Genomic DNA, 25,439 nt, shown 5'->3' with positions numbered 1-25,439 from the left:
CTGATAACAATCTTGGTGTCTGTGATGAAGTAAAATATCTTGGTCATGTTATACCAGAACACATGACCGATGACAAGGACATTTCTAGGCAATGCCGTAGGATGATTGCACAAGCAAACAGTCTCTCACGCAAGTTTGGTCTGTGTACAGATGGAGTGAAGATGTCTCTGTTCAGAGCATATTGTACAGCACTCTACACTGCACACAACAAAAACAATAATGACGCCATGAGAATATTACTAAAGAGAGTAGTGCCAGTGAAATGTTTGTGGCTGCAGGAGTCAATACTTTTGAAAATTCAGAAAATGAGATCATATTGGTTTTAACCAACATGAGGTTTAGTAGCCAGTCCCAGCTGTGGAGACATTGGTACAGCTGTCTCTTTGTAAGGCATTGCTAGACCTAAGTACTTTTGTTTGTGTATGGAATTTGATGTATTTGTCTTATCTGGACCCTGAGTCTGAAATTAAGTTTGATTGATTGATTGATTGTTAGTCCCTATAGTCTAATAGTGAGACCATTTTCTGAAATGTGACGTCCCTACATAAAATGAGCAGTTGTGACCTCTATTCGTCAAGGTCTTGTTGTCTTAATGTGGTATTTTTTAAGAATCTTTGATCATTTTTCATCAATTATTAAAACATTGTTGAATTAAGCACCAAATCTGCGTAATGAATGGAATAAACCCCAGAATTGCTACAACAATTTATTAGACACAGTTGAGCATGGGATTGGCCATCATATACTTCCATCATGTTGTTCTAAGCCCTTACATACGTTCAGATTTTATTTTAATTAACTAATCGATAATTGAATTAACATTTATGATACCTTGATACGCACTGCTAAGCTGGAGCTCAAATGAATCATTAGGTTCCCAGCTTTCAGATCATCACTTCTATGCGATGTATACTGTTGACCTGCTATCTCCCCCTGTTGATCCCCTGCCCCTACTAAAACAGACTAGACAAGGGTCTATGTGGGTCTCTAAGGGTTAAACAAACAGAATATTGTTTCAATATAGAAATTCATTTGAGCAGATTTGCTTGCTCCTGAAAATTCTGATCGATTTGATCGATAATAAAATACTAAGTGGAGAGCTTCCTCCTGCCTGTAATAAATGAACATGAACAGAATGACAACAGCCAGTGTTAATCAAAATGGACAAACTTGTTAACATTAATGATTGATAATCATTTCTAGTATGACGTTATCACCCACTCATAGCATTTAAATCATTTGTTGTCAAGTGGTTTGGTATGAGCCATTTATTCTGACAGTCTCATCAAACTGAACATTCAGACATTTTAATAAAAAACAAACCAAAACTCTGAGATGAATCTGCAAAGACAACAGAAGCAGAGGCTCTTTACTCAGCAGGAAGCAGAAAACAAGCTGAAGCAACTCTCCTGACCTCACCTCCTTTCCAACCACAGGGGCCAACAGAGAGCCTCGCTTCCAGCAACAAACCACACACAGCGAGTTCTCTTAAAAACAAAACAGATTTTTTATTTTTTTGTCTCCCTCCACATGATATGATTTTTAACTCCACTTCATGGATTTTGAAAAAAAAAAAAAAGAAAAGAAAAAGACACTCGGAAATAAAAGTCAAAGAAGACACGTTCAGCAACTAAGCGGATCAAAAAGAAGTACAATCATCGCTTCACAGCACTGAACACCTGTCACGGTGGAAGGCAAATGTTTTGCTCCTTTCATTGTTTTTTTTTTGTCTTGTGTGTTTACATTGATGAGATCTTGAGGAATGGAATACTGTCTGTAAATTCAGGTCTATGTTGTGAAGGAACCAAACATACCTGCAGCTCAGAGAATACACACACACACAAACACACACACACACACACACACACACACACACACACACACACACACACACACACACACACACACACACACACACACACACACACACACTTCTGTGCTGCTACACTGTTCAACTTGTTGGACCTGTCCTTTGTCCTCACAAGTCCATGATGTCCTCACAGAGTAAGCAGGTATACCATAGAAACGTCCTCATAATCCGGCGAAACCAACACACACACACACACACACACACACACACACACACACACACACACACACACACACACACACACACACACACACACACACACAAATACTAACACATCATTTATATCAGAAACGGCAGAGTGGGCAAACCTGGAGTACTGAGAGGTGAGAGAGCAGGACTTATCACAGGTTATCTCCACACAAAAAGAAATGGAGGACAGGAAGAATGAAGGAAATGTGTGTGTGTGTGTGTGTGTGTGTGTGTGGAGAGAGAGGGAGAGAGAGTGAGAGAAGAAGAGGAGAGAGAGGGAGATGGGCTCCACATTCAACACCAACCTAAGACAACTCATTCCCTCAATTATACACGGTTGGTTCTCTTCTGGTAAAATGTGTTATTAGTTTCCAAATGGGTCATTTTCCATTACTCTGCAGTGAGGGTTCCTGCAGTCTGTTCACTGTTATTGCCCTCTTGAGGCACAAAGCACATGGCCAGCCCCCTATCATACATCCTGTCATGTATCCCAGCCTCTAGCGCACCTAACGCGGTAATAAGACACTTGTAGCCCGCATCGGTGACTTCACCGCAGCCCCGCCGCCACAGAACCGCAATAAAAATCAGCACAAATAAAACACCAAATGGTGCTGTCACTTGTGAAAGAAATCCAAGTTTCCCCTGTCAGTTCTCAGCACCACAACCAATATTTACCCAGCGGTTGATTGACAAGCAAAATGCCAGGCGTGGGCTGGTGATTCAGAGAGGCCAAGTAATGGGACTCCTCCTATGTTGGAGATGTGAGGTGGGCGACTTAATGACTAGGGGAGACGTGGTGGGCGAGATGCCTCCATTGTGTTGCCTGGTCCACGCGAACGCTGCTCAACTGGAGGAGTGCGGCACGCCGTTAATTAGCCAGACGCTCCTGTTCTTAGAGAGGTGAGTGATTGACAAGACGCCATCTGTGGTCGCGCTGAGGAAGAAGGCGAGGCTGGCGTCTCTGTGACCAGGCATCTTTGCTGCAAGCTGAGGTTTTAAATATATACAGAACACCTATTTATCTACTCTCAACAAAATACTAACACTAAACACTGCATTAAAACATCCATCTATCTATCTCTAACTATCTCTATTTATCTATAACTATATATCCCAATTAATGAACACTAATCCCGATCTACACCTTCATCTTGCAAGTGTCATGCGACTCTTTAATTAACAAATCTGATGCCATTTCAAACACCTGAAGTGTGCTCATGCTCACTGAGACTTTCCGTCATCACAATCCCGTCTAGCATGCTGTATACTAATGCACTCATTAGCTGCGGTAATGGAAAAGTACTGGGCCTTAATAGACTTGCAACATGGACTTTGCCCATGAGGACTGAATGAGCCTGTAGATAGTTGGTAAACAATGGATAATTAGGATAATATATGGGAATTAGGCATGCTTTGCTGTAAAGGACGTGAGCAGGGGATTTAGAGCAATGATAATCATTCATATATAATTGTCACTCTGCGTATATTGCCTTTTGGTATACTGACTCTGGTACAGCAATGTTTGCAATTTCTCACATCATTAAATTATGACCTGCTACGTTTAAATTCTCACTATTGTATTGCACGCTCACATCTTAACTTTGTGTGTTTTACATCCAGAAATAAGCCTCTGGATACACAGTGTCAATAGCTGCTGACATTGGCAACCGCACAATGATCCAGGTTACATCTCTGTCATTACTAATAAAATCTAATGTAACATTACAGCACCCGCTGCGCCTCGTGGTTAAAAGCCCAGTGAGCGTGTACGGTCTGAGCAAAACAAATACCAGCCTGGATTGACTTGAAAAACAAATGATTAATTCTTCATTCCCTGGATCTGAACCGTAGCTTTGAACACATAGTTTACTGAGCTGACATTACAGCTTGCCAAAATGGTTTCAGAGAAGGGTTTAAAATCAATGCACAATTAGGGGTGTCTTGTATCAGGCATGATGAATTATGCTCTCTGTTCTAAGGCTGGTCTATAGACACTTGATCAATTCAGCTTCTGGGGACCTGGTAAGGCGGGCCGGGGAGAAATTGCTCTATTCCAAAGCCATTTGGTCGAATGTATTGATTAACCATTGCATTCAGAATTGAAAGTGGGTCCTGGTTCTGTTCCATGTAGGGGAGGGTGTTGTAGGAAAAGCTCCAGCATGAGCCTGCCGCATACAAAATGAAGACAGCAGTACATTCAGACCTTCTCCGGGCTTGCACTTCTTCTGCCATTCTACAGTCTTGGCTTCAAAGCACCATAATTATTTTACTGCAACAGTTCAGGAACGATGTGCGGTATCTTTCCTTACACTCTGAAGAGCTTAATTACCTGACTCCTCTCAGCAAAGGCGGCACAGTGCTCTGAAACTGTAACAGGTATTTTACAAACCCTATTCCAAAGTTCTTGTCGAAACACTGCACTGATATGTTTATAAAAGCAAAAAAGGGCCATTCATTTACAGCTATATACATTCACCTCCTTTTCCGCCGGTGTCAATCCATTACTCAAATCTGACCGTAAACAAAAGTACAGCTATTAAAGTGCAACACAATGCTATACACTGTCAACTGGCGCTACGTGCTACTTTTGTGAGCTCAAAATAAAAGCTTTGTGCCATCTTATCAACAAAGATTCTGTAAACAGATCACATAACCTTCAGCTGCAGGAGCCAATCAACACTTTCTCATCAGGGTGCACCGAATGTAATTAGAGGCCGAGCAAACGTCTTGTTTATATCACTGTAAACTCATTGAACCCCAGTCGGGGTGTTATTTATACACTTGAAGTAGGCCAGACTGTTTGCGATCAAGGCTATGTTAATGGTGTTCATATTACATAGTGCAAGCATAAATAGTGTGTGGTACACTTTCCCCTGGGAAAGACCACGGCGCTCAAGTTTGGGAAATGCAATATGAGGGCCTGTCTGTCTTCTCCCCCTAACTGGAGGGTTCACAGTCTGGTTAGTGTCATCCCATCTCCCTCTGGCTCTCGGCTTTTGGATTTGCATTGTCAGGGTATCCTCCCACAGGCCCGTCGGACCGGGTGCTCTCTCAACAGCATCCTCTCCTACCCTCAAATTCTGCACCCAGGGGATCTGCTGCCTCCTTCCCCACACCCTCTCCAAGTGTGATTCATTTACATACGTCATGACTCATGATTCTTTAGCTGCTTGTTTGTACAAATGCCCACATTCTGTTCATTATCACTCCACGGTTTCAAGCCATATTGCCCGAATTCCCCCCCATCTGGACCCGTTACCCATAAACCTGAACACAACAATGTTTGCTTGTTTCTTTTTTTCATTTTTTCATTTTTTTTTTCAAAATCCACCCATACACCAACATTGACGTGCTTTTTTTTCAATCCCACATTGAGAAACATGACAGTATGTTATTTTTTTTGTCCGTGTTTTTTTTTTTTTGGGGATGTTTTTTCTTCTATTTTTTGTTCTTTTTCTTCATCAAGGACAGCTTATGTACATAGAGATGTTATATGCCACTGACAAACCCAGTGGGACGCTGACATGGAACAGTGTACAGTATTTGAGTGAGAAATAGAAAAAAAAGGCCGAGATATTGAGAGGATGAAAAAGAGACTGCGGCAGAAAAAAAAGAAGCACTGACCAAACAACCTGCTCTTGTGCTTGAAATGGAATCCGTCATCACTTTTGGAGCAACAAGATGCATGCACAAACAGTGTGTTCTGTCACACAGACAACCCGACTACATCGCAGAGGGCAAGACTTTTTGAGTACAACATGTAGTGTTTTAGATTAAGGGCCATTTAAACAGAGCTTCACAATCATTTCAGAGTACTGTACACAGTAAAAGCACAACAACAGACTTATTTGATATACCTTGTTAATCTCTTCAGATATTACACCACAGCTTTAACCATATCTGATACTTCTCGCACAGTAGTGTTAGGGGTTATTGCTGGTTTGAAACAAAATCAAACAAAACACATTCAGACAATTGATTCAATACTGAGTAATTCCCCTTTAAGGTCGCAGTAGTCAGGGTTCAGCGGGGGTAAACTCATCTCTCCGTGCAGGCTCGTTATGGCAAATTTGCATATAGTCGCTGCATGTGAGTGGAAACAGTGTTTCAGCGGGGAAACGAGTGCCACCGTATTGAAATATGGGCTTACCTCCCACTGTTTGTGCTGTGCGGGGGTAGTGGATGGATAATTGTGCCATGGGGGTTTTGTAGTGCCCATGCCTGCATGTCACAGGTACACATTGGAGGGAGGACTCGTGCACCAAGGCGGGGTTGTCCTTGAAGAGGATTCCTGTCAGTGGCAGGTATGAGCTTGATTTATGAGGGCCATCACTGGCTGGCAGGAGGGACAGGTGGAGCCCCGACTCCTTCACTTAGACAGCCACAGGTAACGGCTAATTACATCTTTATCTCCCTGTGGTCTGGCCCAACAAGAACCGACTTACAGCCACAATCAGAGACTGACATGGATCCAAATCATTTATCTATCTGGTTGGAGAGAGACACACACTATGAAAACTGGACAAATATGCTGTAAATCCGTGATGCAGTTCAAAGCATGGGAAAGAAAGAGTCCGATACATAAACTGTTACAAACTATAAATAACATCATCATTCACTGCTTCTGGACTTGGATGAAATAAACCCTCAGACTGTTTCAAATGCGTTTTTAAAAAGCTTGTCATGGCAAAATAGAGCACATCACTTCAAAAACTTTACATGTCTCTTTTTTTTCATTTTTTTTCATTGTGGTTGTTCAATGTGTGTGACTTCTTAGAGTAAAATACAAAAAAATCTTTTTTCCCACGCACGGCTCATTACCATCAGATTTTGTTCTTTTTTTTTTCTCACATGGAATTACTATTCATAGTTATTCAAATACTTATTAACATCATCATCATCATCTGTACTATTATTAACACCAAAAAAGTAAAAGCAGGTAACCTTGCAGAGTAAAACAGACACAGTGCAGGGAGGGAGGGGGAGGGGAGGGTTGGGGGGGTGAAGGGAGTGTGGACTCACAACAGGAACATCTCTAACCGGTACATGCTATCAACAAGCGACAAAGAGGATGGAGTCGCAGCTTTGAAACAGAAGATATCGTTGTCGCTGGACAGTCTCTTGCTGCTTCAGAAAACTGCAGCGCGGTCGAGGCTGATGGGAGATGTCGTTCAGCGCCGGGCAACTCCAAGTCGCCGGCGTTGCCTCTTAACCGCATATATTTACACTGGGGGAGAAGACGGAGGGAGGAGGGGGGTCGACACGGAGCAGAGAACACTAAAGCGATGCGGAGGGCGACTAGACAGAGCACGTTGAACAGAAGGGCGGAGGGAGGGGGCTAAAAAGGTTTGGGTAGTGAGGGGGTCTACATGCGAAACCTTGGTATAAACCCCCAAAGTTACATAAAGGGGTAGTTAAGACTGACGCCGTCACCACCCACCCTTTTTTCAATACATTTTGACATCATTCATAGCAGCTTCACTGCTACACAGTTAAAATCAAAAATCCATACATGTGTTTGTGTAGGTGTAGGTGTGTGTGAGCAGAGGGTGACACTCCACATGGCCACCAATTGAACAATTTTCAAAAGGTCACATGACCGTTTTTAACACATTATTACTATAATTCTATAAATATCCACCATGATATTGAGATTTTATGTGTCATTTCCATAAGGCAAACATTGTAGGTCAGTCATTAGTCTATGTATATTACATAAATGGTCGTCCAGTTGTTAGATTATCTACTTTCTCATTGATCACCGACACAATAATTGTTAATATACACTCTCTATCAACATCGGCCCAGTGGTAATAATGAGGGGAAAACAAGGTGAGGAGGGAAGTACCAAGTCAGACAAATCTGCAAGGCATGCTGGGAGACAAAAAGAGAGAGAGAGACAGACCGTGTGTGGGAGAGAGGGAGGAAGAGATGATGACAATGGTTTGACCTCGAAATTGAATCGAGGCAGCGGGGGTTTTGGGGGAGGGGGGGGGATAATGTGGTTGTGTGTTTGATGCAATGATTCAATGGCTCCTGGAATAATGCATATTCTTCTTGTTCACAGTGATGGGTTCGTAATTAAAGAATTTCATTTCCTTCTTTCTTCCGTCGAGGGGGAGAGAGAGGGAGGAAGAGGGGGGAGGGGGCGTTTAGGGACAATTCCAAGTGGAGCTCGATCTTTACACCTTCAGCAGAAGAACAGCAGAGAGGGAAAACCAAAAACACACGCTGACACCCATCCCTGCATGTAGACCGGTCCCTCGCCCTTGTATGGCGCCCGGTCCTGGACGAAAAAGGAGAAAGGGGAAAAGGAGAAATATGTATTTTTGAATATACACAGAAATAAATCATTACTTTTATAATTCTAATACCTGACCTCCAAGCGTTTACCGAGTTTACAAGTAAGAACAATGACTTTAAATTGTGTCCCATTGTGCTTTTTCCAGCAGACTTTTTTGCGTACCGAGCTGTCTGGAACGCAGCATTAGCCGGCGTTTTTGCAAATTAGAACTACATTTCCAATATTCCAACAGCTTCACACTCATTGCACCATCTGAAGATGTTTCGTTCAAGCTTTGCTTTTCATGTGAGAGAACGACAGCACTTCTGGATCCCATTCAAGATCATTTTTATACTTAAAATGGACACAGTGTAGAAGGCTGTGACATGAGGGCTGACATTTTAAGTGAACATGATGGCTCTGTGTTTTTTAGGTGTGCCAGGAAGCCGCGCTACTTAATCCTATATGCACAAAACATGCACTCTGGAACTACAATGTCAGTGGTGACACCTATTTGACACGTCTAAATGACCTCCGTGAGAGAGGTCTATCAAAAGTCGCTGCACAGTACGAGAACACAGCCATTATTCATGTTATTAGTTCTACCTATTTGATACGTCGAGATGACCACCGTGAAAAAAAAAAAAGGTTGATTGAATTTCTAAATTTAGAAACATATATGTGGTTCAGGGCTTACATTCTGACTAACAGGTGAAACTAATAACATTTATAATGGCTCTCCTCCATTTGCGTGTGCCAGAAATCTAAACCAGCCAGCCAGCAAACACAATACAAGCACTGGGGCACCTCAATGAAATGCAACCCTCGTTAATGTCATTAGTTACACATGAGTCTGACAAGAGAAAATGTCCACAGTGACAAAAGTCTATTGAATTATAAAATGAATTGAAATGCTGGAAAAAATAACATAAAATGATTCTCCAACAAGCAAAACAAAAGTTGATATAATTCAATGTACCATCAAGAATATCATATTTGAGCGACAAAATCACATCACGATTTAATGGACAACTGCAAAAAAATACACACTTTAATTACATTCTCGCCTCCTGTTTTGTGCCATTTTGGCAATCTAGTAGGTTGACAAAATGCAACCTGGTGTCTTATAATTGAACAATGTCGAGTGAAAGCTGGTACAGGCTGCCAGTGGCCTCAGTAATGGGCTCATTACATCAATTTTGATGCGATGGCGGGTTGTTAATATTAAAATGCTACATGTTGCACCTTTTTAAAATGGTGAGGTATGAAAAAGAACAAAAAGCACAGAAACAAAGATGGCAGGGAGGCAACGACAGCGAGGAGCAGCGTATCAATAGAAATACCACAAAAGTGTCCGATTATGGTCTGATTTTCCGTGCCTGGTCCAGAACAGAAAGGGATTTGTTGTGTTCTAATGATGGCTGGGGGAGATTAGGAAGGAAAGAGGAGGCAAAAGGACAGATGACGGAGCGATAGGCTGACAGAAGTGGCAGCGGCGGTGGAAAAAGAGAGCAGCAAGATGTATGGGTCTGACGAGGGAGTGAGTCATTGAAGGGAGACTGGCTGGGATAATGGGTAAAGCAATGAAAGAAGAAAGGGGATAGATGAAGGACTCACTTAAGATGGTAATACTGAATGCACTAAAAGGGTGGGGGGGGGGGGGGGGGGCTGGGGAAGGGTAGGAAATCGCTCATTGGGGACGGTTAATGTGAATTGGGCATGGAGAGAAATGACAACTTCTTGGGTAACGGGAGAGAGCAGAGCGACTGTGTGTGTGTGTGTGTGTGTGTGCAGGAATGTGTATGGGCGAGAGATGTAGGGTGAGAGCGTGAACGAACGAACGAGAGAGAGAGAGAGAGAGAGAGAGAGAGAGAGAGAGAGAGAGAGAGCGAGAGCGAGAGAGACGGTAATATAGGCAAGCAAAGCTTTAATGGGGCGGAGAATAACGGAAAATGGGGAGGAAGGAGGGAGGAGAGGGCTGAGAAAGCGCTGTGCTGTGTGCAGGGCAAAAAATGAGAGTGGGCGAAGAGGGAAAAACAGTGTCATTGCATATGTATTGTGTATTTTTTATTTTTTTTCGGGCATGTCACGTCTGTTTGATAGTCACGTCAGATAAATGCGAGCGCACTTTCTTGTTCTTGTGGCAGCTTGGGCTTGCACACATGTGCACACTGTGACATTGTGTGCATGCACCTGCGTGTGATAACTTACGAAACAGCAGCATGCTGGCGTTGGAAGCCCCCAGACGGTTTGAGGCAAAGCAGGTGTAGTTGCCAAAGTGTTTCTCTGTCACGTTGGTGAACAGCAACAGTGAGCGCGTCTTCTCGTTTTTGATCCTAAGGCTGTTGTCACTCTCTACCGGCCTGGGTGGTAGTGGTGGGGGAGCGAAAGCGAAGGAAGGAAGCGGGAAGAAAAAGAGAAAAAGAGTGTGTCAGAAAAAACACAACATAACATTACACCTAGAAACTCAGCTAAAGAGGCTTTTTGTTTCTCTGTCTCTCCAGAGACGACCATGGAACACAGTCCCCCTCCACACACTCTGTCTCACCTTGTACTAATAGTGAAATCTAACAGTCCATAAATAACAGAGACCTCCTGCTGGGGCCCATTATACTCTATTAACAGCTCTCTCTGGCTGGAAAAGGCTTGTTTAAGTACTTCTGCGTCTTATTTTGGCTGATGCCAAATCATTCGAACTCGTCTACCCTCTCTGGGACCTTTTACAAACTTGGAAGGACAGATTATGTGTGGGTTATAGAGAGCAAATAGGTTTCCAACAAGATAATATTTCCCCAGAGATTGCGAAAACATTTACAATTATCTCAGACCTTTACTAATGTCAGAGGGTAGGTGAATGGACGGCAGCCAAGACTACATATGTCTGCCGTAAACTGGCTTAATGTGAAAATGTAATTCATGTGGGAAAATGACTAGATTGTTTTTGTAAAGATCTCATGTCCCCAATAACAGATGCAGCCCAATTGCATATCTGTTCTGTTTCCTCCTTTTCTCCGTTATCACCTGCTGTATCTGTTTTTTTAATATCGCTGAACTCACAGTTCAACAGGTCTCATTAGCATACTTTCTGTTGGTGTTGTCAGGTAAATGATTGGTATAATAATTTGATGTCATTGTGGCTCATAAAAGCTACATATTAACCAGACAGGCTGTTATTCATGTGCTGCTGCACTGAGACCTTGACCAATCAACGAACGTCACAAATCAAAACCTCTAAAGCCCCCAAACCGTGTCTGAGCCGGCCTCTACGCCATTGTTTCAGAAGCTCAGTTTTAGACAGCAATACTGAAGTGCAAGGCCGGTGTTTATTGATTTTTTTTTTCACTCTGAAGTGCTTTTTTCAAAAAGCTTAATTTTGTGCGTGAAACGCATCAGCTTAGTGAGGGCCGAAGGCCATGGAGAGAAAAAAAACATGTATTTTTTAAAAGCAGCTGGCTTAAAATGTGGACCATAAACATGAGCACTGAACTCTTTGCTGGTCTCACCTGTGGTCATCTTTGTACCACTCGAAGGAGGCTGGCGGGACTGCCATGGCTTCGCAACGCAAGATGGCGGTCTTACCCAAATGGACTGGCATGTTCTTCATGTCTGTGATCATGGGAGGGTCTGGCAGAGAAAAAAAACAAAAACGAGGGAGGAGAGGGAATTCAGCAATTAGTATACGTGTGCATTCACCGAGAAGTCGAGTCAGGTCAGTACAGGGTTGCAAACCAGGTTGAAACCCCCACTGGAGAGAGCAAAATTAAGATGTATGAATTCATACATAATAATGCATCTTTGGTATTAACATAAATCATTTATACACCATTGTGCTATAACACTGGAGGTGCAGTGTGACTTGAATTATCACCGTTGGGCTGTTGTGCGGCGCAGAAGAGGAATACTTACAGTTGACCGTCACCTTGACTTTGCGCTGATCGGGTGAAGCCACTCCATTGTTGGTGATGCATTCGTAGTCCTCGGCCTGCTGCCTCTTGATCTCTGTGATGTCTAGGAACTCGCCGTCACTCACCAACCCGTCTATTGACATAAGGCAGATGTCAAGGGTCACTATGCATCAAATGCATGGTGACTCAGGCTACTGATTTAATTTAAGGGTTACCGTGTGATACTGTCTGTGGACAGACAACCAATTTATGGATGAGATGATTTATGAGAATGGGGGAGGCACCACACATACATCAGATAACATATAAGGAAATCAATATCGTGATTTTCATGAGAAATTGATATATGTACCAAAAAACAAGATTACCGATATGCACATCAATGTTGAATGCAATGAACTGCGTTTTCTTTCTCAATACTTTTCTTCCTTGCGTCTTGGAATCATTATTCATCATTTGTATAACAGAAAACAACATGAAAGCAATAAAGCTACATACTAATGCCACTGTGATATCTGTGAGAGTAATGTATGTTGTCCGATGACTCAAGCTTAGTGACCAAACTGTTTTGTTTATTAAAATAATGGGTCAGTTGGTGAACTTTTGTATCGAGGCAAACATGACTTGACAGCAGTGACACCATTACTTTTAATGTGTCAGGGGAAATTGTAAGCTTTTTCTTCCATGCATTGGACACACCAGGGTGATGGCCTGTTCTCTACATTAAGTACTGAGAAGAATATTCAACTCTTATTTGATGTTGACAAACTCCCAGGTGCACCCAAACCGAATTAGTTAGTCTTGCACTCTTTTTTTCCTTGGAGCGACAAACAACCACAGAGTGTCTTCAGAGGGTAGAGTCGAGGAGACGGGCTACAAGTTATTGCTCCTTCATGTGAGGGAATGGATGTTGGGAGTGTTATTGGATCGACAGCGGCAGAGAGGCAGAGAGAGAAGAAGAATGACAATGAGAGTGCACCCCCCCCTCCCCCCCCCCCCCCCCCCTCCCTGCAAGTCTTAGCAGCCAGCTGTCTCATAGCCTCCAAAACCATTAGGCCTTTTTTTCCTCCCCTTTACCCCATTAAAGAAGTCAGACTGTGGAACACGACATAATATATAATCTCACCACTAACAAGGAAATCCAGCTCTTAAATTGCCGCTCGCTTTTCCCTTTCAAAGCCCTCCTAAACATATACACAACCACTGTCAATCAGTGGACCTTTACTTGCCCTCACAAACACACAAATGGTGCCTGAGCGCGTTTGTGAGCAACACCGACTCAAAAACACACACACTAAAAAGACGCTAAACTCCATGATTATTCCTGTCAGAGATTAGCGCGCCGGTTCTAATTGAAGATTATACTGGAGGATTATTAGTGTGGCTACTGAGCTGGAGACGATTATTTGCAGCTGCTGCGGCAGCGGCGGCTGAGCAGCAAGCGACAACCGCGGTGATGGCTGCTTGTGCCACCCGAGCAAGTGCAGGCGGGCGCTTGCTGATGAGGTGGGGTGGGTGCAATGGTATTCACTCATTCCATTAGTTTGATAAATATAGCTCTCCTGTGACATCTCTGTCAAGCAAGCAGAGCACCCAACTTTGCCAGAGGGGGGGAGCTGAGGCGGTATCTCTTGGGTGTGAGATATAATCAGACAACTAGCACTGGAGAAATTACACACAAGGCTGTTACAGATGACTTCCAAGAAATAAAAAGGACAAAGAAAATAAAAGAAAATGAGAGCAATCGTGCGCTAGAGAGCGCATTACAGACACGGAGAGTGCGGTAATTTGCAAGAGATACCGAGTTAGACACTGAAAGAGATACGCAGATATAAAGATAGAGCAAAAAGAGAGTAACAGCAACATAAAAGTTGAGACGTCAAGTTGAGTATTTGATGTGGTCGGTTCTTTCATGGACTTCTCATCCTCAGCACCTGTGTGTGATGTAATATGACAGTGCCGAGCAGCGCTCTCACACTCCCTTTACCTCCCTCCCTCTCCATCCCCTGAGATCTCTGGACTGGCATTGCACACCTCTCTACACTTTGGTGGGAGATCATATCTGACTGGAGCCGGCCCCTGGCACTCCTACAATGGCCTGTAAAATACATCTCCATCAACCACTTATAGCTTTTGAAGGAGCCTGACTCCTGACCACCAGAGATAGTTGGATTGCACCTGAGAGAGAGAGGGGGGGGGGGGGGGGGGTGAAAAAAATGGATCAGGGGCTCTGGCCTGCCCTACAGAGAAACTGTGCTCTATTTCCCCAGCAGCACTTTGAGCCTGTCTAGATCATCAGGGCACTTGATTTCTCTGCTCCTCTTATCCATTTCCATTACAAAAACTACTGTCCAGGCGAAGAGGTCTGATGTTGGGTTACAACAGAGCGGGATGGACAGCCTGACAGACTAAAAAACCTGTCCTTTGAAAGAATGAAGAGATGAAAGGTGTGTTAGTGAAGCTAAATGAAGCTACAGCAGAATTTAAACCAGCAAGAAAACCTCTTTGTCCCCGGGCTTCTAACGCACATAATGGATCCATAGACTTCCATTCAGGAAGTTAACTACACATTCTTTCCACAGTTACATTTCTTTATTATATTTTCTTGTGATGAACAAATCTCATAAAAAGACCAAAACCAACAATAAATCAACTGACACATCTTATTCATTGCTTTGTATTAAGTAAGTGTCCAGTTCTTGCACTCAAGTTCCAATTCAAGTCCCAAAACAGGCAAGTCCTGAACAACTGAAAATGCGCTCTTCACCAAATGTAATGCCATTTGCAGTGTTGCATACTGCAATTCATTTTTTGTTGACCACCGCATAGCTTTTGTACAAGGACGAAACCGTCTTTGGTATCTTTTGGTAACGTTGGTTTCATGATTCTCTCCTGCAGCTTAATTGGATGCTGTCAGATTTGTTCAAACAAAGTAATTTGTCGACTTGCTGGTAATGAATTGCTTTAGTGCTTTCAGGAAATGAAGGGACATGAATTGATTCGCGGCACACTTTTAAAACAACATACATTTCAATCTTTGGCCTTGGCGGAAGATATAAAGTATTTTAAAGTCTCTTTGATTTTGTCAAATCAAATCATATTTGTAACTCAAATAGGACTCGAGTCCAAGTTATGTGAGTCGAGTCCACACCTCTGGCCATAGACCTCCATTAATACACCTTTGCGTCGTTGGCATGTTTCTTCATCACCATAAACATGGGCACTAGTTTATTTTTAGTAAATCCACCATACACCTCCCTGGTGCTGTAATGTGTCTTAATCCACGGCAGAAAAAACAGTTCCCAAAAAACACAATATTTACTCCTGTTTCAGTAACATTTGCTCAACCCTACAGTGCCTGACTGTTATAGGAAATCATTTGTCATTTTAAAAAAGATTAAGCTGTATATTGCAAACCATTTTTTTTCCCCAGACGCTTGTCTTCAGTATGAACAAATGGGCTTGAGGCTGAGGCCAAAGGGAAGAAAAGTTTCAGACACGGATTAAAGCATGATTGGTTTTGTTCTTTTAGTGGAATTGTTAATATCAAAAATATAGAATATTGCTTTCAACTTTAACACAAAGCACATCAACATTTTGATAAGGACCCAATACATTTGTTTACTGAAGTAATTGTGACCAAAATATGTACTGAGCTGGACAAATTACAGTTCAAAAATAGACTTGTGAGTGCTCTCAAGCAACACTTTGCTGCCTTTACAAATCATCTGACTTCCAAACGCAACCTGCACACATGCTATTCATTCTCTCATAAAGCCACACCTGTCCCTCATCAACTCCACTCAGTATATATACCCACACACGAGCACATGTCCTCTTTCACATCAGCCTTGCTGTCATGGCTGTAGCACAGCTGTTCAATGATTCCTGTCACTTTCTGTATTTTACACGTGTCCTTTTTGGATTTGGTTGGGTCTGCCGACAATCTTACCTGCTCTGTTGTCGTCAAGCATTCTGATCCAAAAATCTAACTCCCTAACAAATGTATACACTCTTTATGCTTATTGTATTGCTTACTTCTTAGTGAAAAGTGCATGCCTCCTCCTCCCCACCACAAGAAGCAACCATGCATTCATTCGTTCAAGCTAAGCCCACGAGTGTTTTAACGGATGGCATGTCAAATGATAAGGCCCCGATGCGCTGGTGTATTTAACTGAATGAGACAACATGCCTGTATGTCTCTTGAGTGGGTCAGCTGATGGATGCCAGTGAGAGTGAATGGGTGCGACAGATATCTGTGCTTTGGTGCAGAAGAAGGAGGCGGCGCCTGCAACGAGCGCAGATTACCGCCACTATCTGTAAGAAACCGGTAACCGTTCAAGTTGCAAAGGGGCTGAAGACTGAGGAGGTCTCGGCCTCGGCTCTAAGGTGTTGCACCTCCTCATCTTCAACCACCGCCTGACACACGAGCACTCAACCTCCACATATACTGCTCGCCCCCCCTCCCTGCAGTTTCTCTATGCAGTCTCTGAGTAATGGGGACAGATGGCTGGCAGCTTCTTGCTGTTTCTTTGGGCTAGTCCACCCCCACCTCTTTCTCCAAACGCCCCTGGTCTCCTGCAACTGATGGGTTGGTTGCACAAACTCCCACGGAATAGCAATGCAGCCCCTATCTCCTCCACTGCAAGCTGAGAGGGTTATTGGGGGGGGGGGGAGGCGGTGTGAGATGGTGGGGGCGGCTAGAGAGGGAGGATTACTGCTGACAGAGGAGAAATGCTGTAGGCTTGCAAGTGAGGACAACCGCACAGTTTGTGATGTAAGGTGGTGTGTGTGTGTGTGTGTGTGTGTGTGTGTTTGCTGCAGGTGTGCGCTCTTGAATGCTTTTACTTTTCTCCTCTATTTTTGGGTGTCTATGATCACTATGGGCTTGTCCCTTTCTGAGGTTCTGTGTAGGTTCACAAACACTGACTGTGCAGAGAAGGACATTACATGCACAGCAGACTAACCCAGGGACAAACAAGGGAGAGAGGAGGAGGGACAGACCTTTTGAGCGAGCCCCAAGCTGTCTGTAAGTACAGCAGTGCAGTATAGGTTGTGCATTTATTTGCAGTATACAGTATAATTACAGCGTGTTGAGTAGTTGTTCACACTGACCTTTGTATCATTGCTGTCTCTGTGCTGCAGTTGATCTGTGTTTCTGCTGCTGTCGTCAAGCTACAACTCAGCCAATACTGCTGTGTGATGAAAATGCTTTAACCAAAGACTTTTGCGACACGGATGCAACGCCAGCCGCACAAAAGAGTCCATAACTTCAATTTCAAAACACAGAAACCTTTTAGAATGCTAATCTTTTTTTCTGTAATATCTCCCTCAACTGTCAAAGTTGAAGTTCAATCTAAGATATACTTGGAATCTACACACAACAAACAAAATTCAATGGTCATATTTCATCAAAGAAGCCATGGAGCTCATGCAATATACAATATATTGTAGCCAAACTGATAGGAACGACAAATAATATAATACTACATAAGTCAAAAGAGATAAACATTCTTTGCTTAAATGCTGAAAATTATTGTAGTAAGAAATTTGAGTCATAGCACAATTGTATATTCAGTACATAGCCATTTTCTTCATGTACCAAACAATGATACAGTACTGCCTTTACAGACAACAAGAAAGGCGCATTCAGTAGGGTTGCATGGTGGTGTGGTGGCTAGAACTGTCGACTCAGCGCAAGAGGGGCCTTGACGGCCCTTCTGTGTGGCGTTTGCATGTTCTCCCCAGCGTAGGTTTTCTCCACATTCTCCTGCTCCCCCACCCCCCACAGTCCAACAACATGCAACGTAGGTTAATTGATGACACTAGAGAGTGTCCTGATAAACCAGCTGATGTGGTACAGTAGAATAACGTCATTCATGCAGATGTATAATACAAAGCAATTGCACTTAGGGCATCCAGATGGCTTCACTGGCAGTATCAATGGCAGCATTAAATAGGCAATATAAAAGGTGTTTTGAGAGAGTGTGAGTCGCTACACCCACAAGAGTCCCTTGATCATCTGTCCATAAATGAGCGCCAAAAATATTATGCAGTTTGATGAAGCAGTATGCAAGGTTAGCTGTGGACAGACACAGAGATGTACACACAAGCATGCACACACTCATTCACACGACTGATCTCTTTATCTCTTGGCGGAGATACAAAAATAATAAAACCATAAAATCTCTAAAAGCCATGTTTTGGTTTTTTGCCATTTGCGGTGATAAAGGTAGGAACAGAGAAAAATGGAATAAATGCCGTGCTGATCAAATCTAATGGATTTAACTTCAACTATCAAGTCCTGCATCCTGACCACTCTGAACTAGTTCTGATTCCACACAATGATGGATGCTAAAAATAGCTGCTTTAAGTGGCTGTTAGCGTAGGTTGGCATCGTGATGCTGGTAGACAGGGTGGATGAAGACAGATGCTGACGATTACAGGTGGCACGGTGGGAATAATTACGTATAATGTGTGGTTATTTGGGAGAAAACATTGGGACATAGGGAGAATACCGAGAGTATGAATTTAAGATGGTGACAGATTTAACAGCTGGGTTTAAGAGTGATGACACAGGTATGTGGGATAAAGACTTGGACATGAGCTGAATGCTGATAAGCCTTTAGGAAGGAAATGGGGGGGGGGGGATAAAAAGACTATAAAAGAGGTTAGGGATGAATGTGAAGTCAGGGAGATAAAGGTGAAGCTGTGAACAAGAGCTCTCTGGATGTGGTGACAAGCAAGCAAGAAGGGGTGGCTTACATTTCTGGTCTTTCCAGGTGACGGTGGGCTCAGGGCGACCCACTGCCAGGCAGTAGAGGTTTACATTCTCGCCTTCGTTCACCGACACGTTTTTTGAGATGTTGACAATTCTGGCCGGCACTGAAAAACAAAATCATGTCATTAAAATATGACCTCAAAATCCCCTTTTATTTCATACATTATTGATGAGGTATGGCCTCAGCCTATTAAGGTGCTTAAGGTATGATGCAAATCCGTGCACCTAAGACAGAGAGGCAATCAGCTGATTAATGATCTGCGCTCACTGAACTGTGCAACAATATGCTTGTCTGTCTGCTTAAAATGCGCTGAATTCTAAATTACTGCAAATGGGAATTGAGAAATCTCCTTCTCCTGACATCTGATCCATTTTAAAGAAAATTCATAGAAGTGGTTGTCCGAATTTTGATTTTTTTTTTAGGTGAACGGCCACTCCTGGATACCGCTTTGCCCCAAACTCACAAAGTGTTGGACCGCTATGCATGTATTTAGTTTGATAACATGATGGCCCCTTGAATTTAAATGGCCCATTATCATTGCTTTTAATGAGCTCGGGCCTGAAATTGCTTCTTTTTTTTTTTTTTTGCAAGACATCTACCGAGGATCCCATTTTTCTCTATCTTGCTGGAGTTGAATACTTGCAGCGATAAAGAACAGATTGGAGTGGCGGTGAAGCTGCTCCTGCTTGATACACTGACTTGAGGGTGTAATTATTTAGTGTGATATCAAGCTAGGGCTTGAATTGCAGGCGACTTGGAATTAGGTATATATGGTCATCTGTGCCAAGCTTGGCACCCTGCAGACAAGAGTTGTTTGTTTGGCTGCAGTACGATGTGAAAACTCTCTTAGTAAGCGGCTGACATTGTCTCCGCCACCCGTGAGCTGTGAGCCAGACCTCGAGTTTTTCACTCCAGCAGAATTTACCCTAATATATCCCGTGACAAATTTTTCACTTTCATCCTGTCGGTGGTATATTAATGAAATCTGCACAACGAACTATCCAAAATATGCGAGAAATTGACACATGGAGGTGGAACAGGTCTGAGATCCATCCTCTGGGCAGTTCTGCGCCAATACATCATGTCACTCAGGATCAGTCAGACTCTCACTCACTTAGTTGCTGACTTGATGACTGAGCCACAGTCGTGGTCCTGCACTGTCAGTTATTAAGTCAGGCACTACGGACAGCCCCCCCCTGTGTACCGCATCTCCTCCACATAATATCCTCATCCATCTGATCTGCCTAACTCTTATGAAGACAAGCAACCCTACCTGACCACATGGAAATAACAAATGGGCTTGGACTTGGCCTTGTTATTGAAACTGACTTTCTGGTTATCTGTCAGCTGCACTAGGCCTTCTTTACTGAAGCCGCACACATACATAGGCCAGCTAAGTAATTGCAGTTTGATAAATACAAAACCTTGTATACTCAAACATCATGAAAAACATTATCTACCTAGTTTTACATCATGAATTTAACTCTGATTTAATAGAAAAGGAACACTGAAACGTAACTATAGAACATCTTATTTGCTTCCCCTGCTGTCAAACCTCAATCACACCCAATAGACAGCACTACGCTTGGATGAATGACGAAATGCATAATTAAGCCATTTAATTTGTATCCAAGGGTGCTTACAGTAACATCGATGCACACACTGCTTATATTTGCATTACATCTGCAGGCTCTGGATATATCAGGGAAATGAGTCACTTATACTGGAAACGGTAAACACTTTAAAATCCCTTATAACAGAATCCTGTTCAGTCTCGACTCGGCTGTTCACCTTGGACAATGAGGTAGACGTGGGCAATGCGGGGCTTGTTGTTGGCCTGGAAGCTGCAGGTGTAGGGCCCCTCGTCGGATACTTGCACCTTGTCGATGTGGATGGAGAAGTCACTGTTGTTGCTGTTGGCCAGCGTCACACGCTTGTCCAGCGACCACTTGTCCGTCCCCGCGAACAGGATGTTGGAGCGGTTCAGCCAGGCCTTGTGGGTCACCTCCTCGTCGATCCGACATCTGAGAGGACCAGAGGTGAGAGACATGAGTAGGGTTGATGCTAAATACCGCTGAGGTGTTCAAATCGTTACATACAGATGTAGAAACGGGTGAAATGTCAACATAAAAGTGTTTTTGGTACAGTGTTACACACGGCTGACGAGCTTCAACGCACCTCAAAATACTGAAAGAACTGGACACCATTTTCCTGAAGTATACTCCCTCTTTTGGTGTTTTTATGATGGTGGGGAGCGCTGAAAAACATGTTAGTCCAAAATCTCCCATAGGTGTTCAAATACATGGGAATACAGTGCCTGCGAAGGTCATAGCACATGATTCACTTCCTTTTCTACTACAAACCATTCAGGGTGCACTCATGCGTGCCCTGTACAAAGCATCTTGCATTCATTATGTCTCCCCTCTCATTTATTCTAATTTCTCCTTTATTTGTCACCTCATTATTAGTGCAGTTTTACCAAGAGGTTACAGACAAACCTCTTTGGTAACATTGCACTAATGATTACCCATCACTCCTGCTACACAGGTGGAGAAAAAATGAGTCAAATTATAAAAAGAAATATGGCTGAGGTCAGTTATAGGAAATCCAAGAGGTTGTGAGCAAAGTGTTGCATGAGAAGTGTAAATCATTATTCTCTTCACAGCTTGCTTTTCTCTTTAATTTAACATTCAACATGAATGCGGTCCAATCTAAAAATGTGTGGAAATAAGGAAGGATATGAGTGAGTGTGTTGATTAAAGCGCAGTATATCCCTGGCGTTGTTCCAAAAAGGATGTGGCACGTTTCAAAACAGGAGCCCACGGTCCAAAGGTGTGACGTCAGTTCTTGCCTTGGCCACTAGATGTCCTTACCCAGCTTCAACTAGCTGCGAGGCCAGGCCTCTATTGTCCTCATGTTTAATTGATGTGACCTGGATACATATCAAGGTTGAGGTAGATCTTAGATCACCTGCCAAAGTCAGTGGCAGTGACACCACCGTGCATAACAGCTACAGTGCAGGTTAGCCTGGAAGCCTTTAACAAACAGGCACTGGGCTGACGTTCAGGTGGACACGTGACCCGAGGGCCAAGCAGGTTCAGGAAAAGAGGAAAAGAGCAAGGCAATACTTTATGTTGATTCAGTTTTGTGGCTGGTTAATTTAGATACAGAGACGTTAAAGTAAGAAATCCCACCATAAAGAAGATCATTATGTGTACAAACAATCTATTAATCTATTTTTAAAATTAATCACTTCTGCACTGATGATGTAGCTACAGGACTGCAAGCCCAGAGGAAATGAGCACCATAATAGCATCAAATGTGCCTCGTCTTAATGGGCCGCATCAAAGCCAACACAACAGCATTGTCTCGAGCATAACACAAGTATTTGTGCCACTTGGGCAAAAGTGATTTTACATGAAAATGGATATTACTTATGAAGCTGTTTAGTCTGCTGTTTGTCAGCTACCGACTGTCCAGAGCAGACTAAACGTACACGCATCTGATTACAAAATGTGCCATCGCATCACTACTGATGATCTGTACCGTGAAATCAAACTTCCAGAATAATATCTGGAACACCGCAAGCACAAGTAGAGTTTTTTTTAAGCGGTGGTTTTGACATAGGGGACTTCAAGGACACAAGCCTGAGGCATCGAGAGATGGTCAACAAGAAGGAAACTCAAGAAAACATATTTCTGGCAGAAAAGAAAAACGGGTTTATTTTTTCAGACTTTGATTTCATCTTTGTGTTTTTTCTTGTGAGTTACTGGATAATGTTATTTCTTTAAAAGTATTCAGATAAAACCCACGCTGAAGGAATAATCAGCCTTTGCTTGAAGTGGTCAAGTGTAGACTCAAGCAACATGTACAAAGGAGCCACAAGTAGTGGCACAGCTTTTGTTTTCACAGTCCAAAAGGTCGGGAACGGCTGGTTTAAAGAACTGAAGGGGATTACCACCAGCTCATCAAAAGGTTTTGAATTTGCTAGTGCACAGATGTCCAGATACCAAATTGTAAAGGAATAAGCAGTGACATTGAAAGCACATGTTTTCTGAAACCCAAGAGCGTTCAGTTAAGGATTTTTGGTCTTTAAACACCCAGATAAATTATATAGATTTGACTTCTCCCCTGTGTCAATAGAAGAGCTTCAGGCTACACGTCCTGATAACATTATAGATCAGCTTTCATGGTTGTTTGATTCCCAACTTTGAGAGAGACTTGTTGATGTTGACAAATATTGACAGACCTGTAATATGTTTGACTTTGGTGGAAGGCCCACTCTTCTTGCAAGAGAAAACTAAACTTAAAAAAAAGATTTTTTTTCAGAGAACTGAAGGGCTTAAATGTGATGAAAGTAATGTTGACTTGGATTTTTTTTTCTTTTTTTTCGCTGCTGAATGCACTGCCAAGCCTGGTCACATCCACACGACAGGGAAAAAAAACCCCAAGTTGGCTATTTTTCTGCTTGGTTGGGAGCCAGGGAAAGCTGTGATTTCTACTTTATCACTCACAGTTAGTCAAGTGTGGTTGGTCCGCCCACCGAGCTGACCTGTGCATCATTATTGTTACATCTAAGTAAAAGGTGATTGCAGACGGGCGGCATGACTCCAGCGACATGTGACAGTTATTATCATTCAATTAGCAACAGGACAGACAGAGTCGAAAAATATGGCACAATTTGGGCCGCCTAATTGAAGTTATGTGACGGAGAATTGGCAATTAAATCGGCATGACAGGTGGGGTGGGGGGGGGGAACGCAAACACGTTTTTCATGTAATTAGTGGGTGCAGGTGTAGGATCAGGAGTTACCTCAAAGTGACTCTTTCTCCTTCCAACACTGTAATGTTGTCCGGCAGGTGTCCGAACTCTCCTCCGTGCACACTGGAAGCTGCAGAGAAAAATGAGAGAAGAGACCAGTGAGCATCCAATCATGGCACCAGACGCTGGCGTTCATCAATCTCAGGTCAGGTGCTTGAGAAACGACTACCTCGCCCAATGAGTTTGGGCGGGGATGTGCTCCGTATCCTGAAGGGAAAGTAATAAATATACTAAACAAAAGAGTCACAACGTCTGCACTGACCCCCATACTTGAATAATGATTTGGTTTTACCCTGCATTCTGGCGGGATGCGCGCTCATTGAACAGCGCTGATAATGAGCCAAGGGAAGAGGATTCACGCGGAGCTGCCGGAGCGTGAAATGAAGGGACAGCAACGGTAACAGAAGGGATGCTCATCCTGCCTACCAATATACACACACACACACACGCACACGCACACACACACACTCTCTCTCGGAGAACAGAGGCACATGCTTACAAAAGCACACACACACACACACACACTCTTACTGAGTGCCATTAGTTGAAGAGGAGATTCAAACTTGGCATCTGTGAGATGTGTTTCACTCAGGTGGGAAAAACACATTAAAGTAGTTTGAAGTCATTTTTTGTGAACTTGCTTGGACTGCAAACAAAGATAACCAAAGACCTTATATGCTGGCAGTTATATTGGTTACTGCGGCGAGCTGCTCCCCGGTAAGACACCTGGCTCGGTCCATCTCGACTCTGCCAAATCACAGCATGACACCAGATACCTCAGCTTGTGTCTCCCCTCCATCTCCGACAATCTCTTTCTCCCTCTGCCTGCAAAATGACCTCAATATCTCCAGTAGGCCTTTGCTGTGTTCTAGCCTTGAGGTTTAATAAATGGTGACTTTATGAAAAGAAGCCGGTGCAGTGAGTAGCTTAGAAGCACCTCAAGGTTTGTTAAATAACCGCACAAGGACATGTTAAGCATGCCGATTAGGAAACCCGGGAAGAGATGCGACCCAAAATGAAGGCAATGCAGCACTACAGCTTTGAATTAAAGGAGGGTCTTTGTGGAATCATGGTTTGATTCCAAAGAATAATTGGAGAGGCTTCAGAATTACGATGCACTTCGTGGATTCCTAATCAAAAGGTTTTCAAACCGCATCGCCGAAAGTCCTGAGAACTGCCAACTTCCCTAAATAATAATTAATCATCTTTTAAATAAAGACTAATTATGCCTTTTCTGCGTGTTTGCGAATGCAGCGCTGTTTGGCATATCTGTGTGGCTATTTCACAGTAAATATAGGCTACATTGTGTATTCATATATTCATGTGTGTATGGTTGTGTGTGTGCACCGGTGCATGGTGTTGCTCAGCAGTTACAGTAGCTGTCTGCTGCTCATTTGTGTGAATGTGTGCGTTTTGTTTGCTGACATACCGGTGGAGAACAAGAAAGGAGGACAAACTAATGACGCCTCAAAAGAAAAGTGGCCCTGAAAATCTCCTGCTAAAAGCTGTAATCGCATTAATGGGTGCTGCTGCTGCTGTGCTATCTAGGCCGGCCAAGGATCCCAGAACTGGCTGCATCTATCTCTCTC

General features: G+C 43.2%; 1 protein-coding gene across 1 annotated transcript; it reads right to left on the bottom strand.

Moving 5' to 3' along the window:
• Positions 1-1,828: 1,828 nt before the first annotated feature.
• iglon5 (IgLON family member 5) lies at positions 1,829-24,149 on the bottom strand. The gene is made up of 8 exons (XM_068735436.1): positions 24,143-24,149; positions 23,842-23,920; positions 20,821-21,053; positions 19,013-19,132; positions 12,249-12,380; positions 11,846-11,966; positions 10,554-10,705; positions 1,829-8,345 (listed from the first exon to the last, which is right to left on the bottom strand). Exons 1-8 carry the CDS (start codon positions 24,147-24,149, stop codon positions 8,242-8,244), a joined length of 948 nt encoding a protein of 315 aa, XP_068591537.1. The 3' UTR covers positions 1,829-8,241.
• Between the last annotated feature and the right edge of the window lie 1,290 nt (positions 24,150-25,439).

Source organism: Cebidichthys violaceus, unplaced genomic scaffold (assembly GCF_023349555.1).
Source record: "Cebidichthys violaceus isolate CVI_PGR_0920_01 unplaced genomic scaffold, fCebVio1.0.p SCAF_7, whole genome shotgun sequence".
Lineage (NCBI taxonomy): Eukaryota > Metazoa > Chordata > Actinopteri > Perciformes > Stichaeidae > Cebidichthys > Cebidichthys violaceus.
The sequence above is the reverse complement of the archived record's forward strand: the minus strand, read 5'-3'. Positions and strand labels throughout refer to the sequence as shown.

Excerpts from the sequence above, each read along its gene's own strand:
- iglon5 (XM_068735436.1), bottom strand. Across the intron at positions 12,381-19,012 it reads CACCTGGAAAGACCAGAAAT|ACGGGTTGGTGAGTGACGGC; the intron begins GTAAGCCACCCC and ends TTATGTCAATAG. Across the intron at positions 10,706-11,845 it reads TGGTACAAAGATGACCACAG|GCCGGTAGAGAGTGACAACA; the intron begins GTGAGACCAGCA and ends ACTACCACCCAG.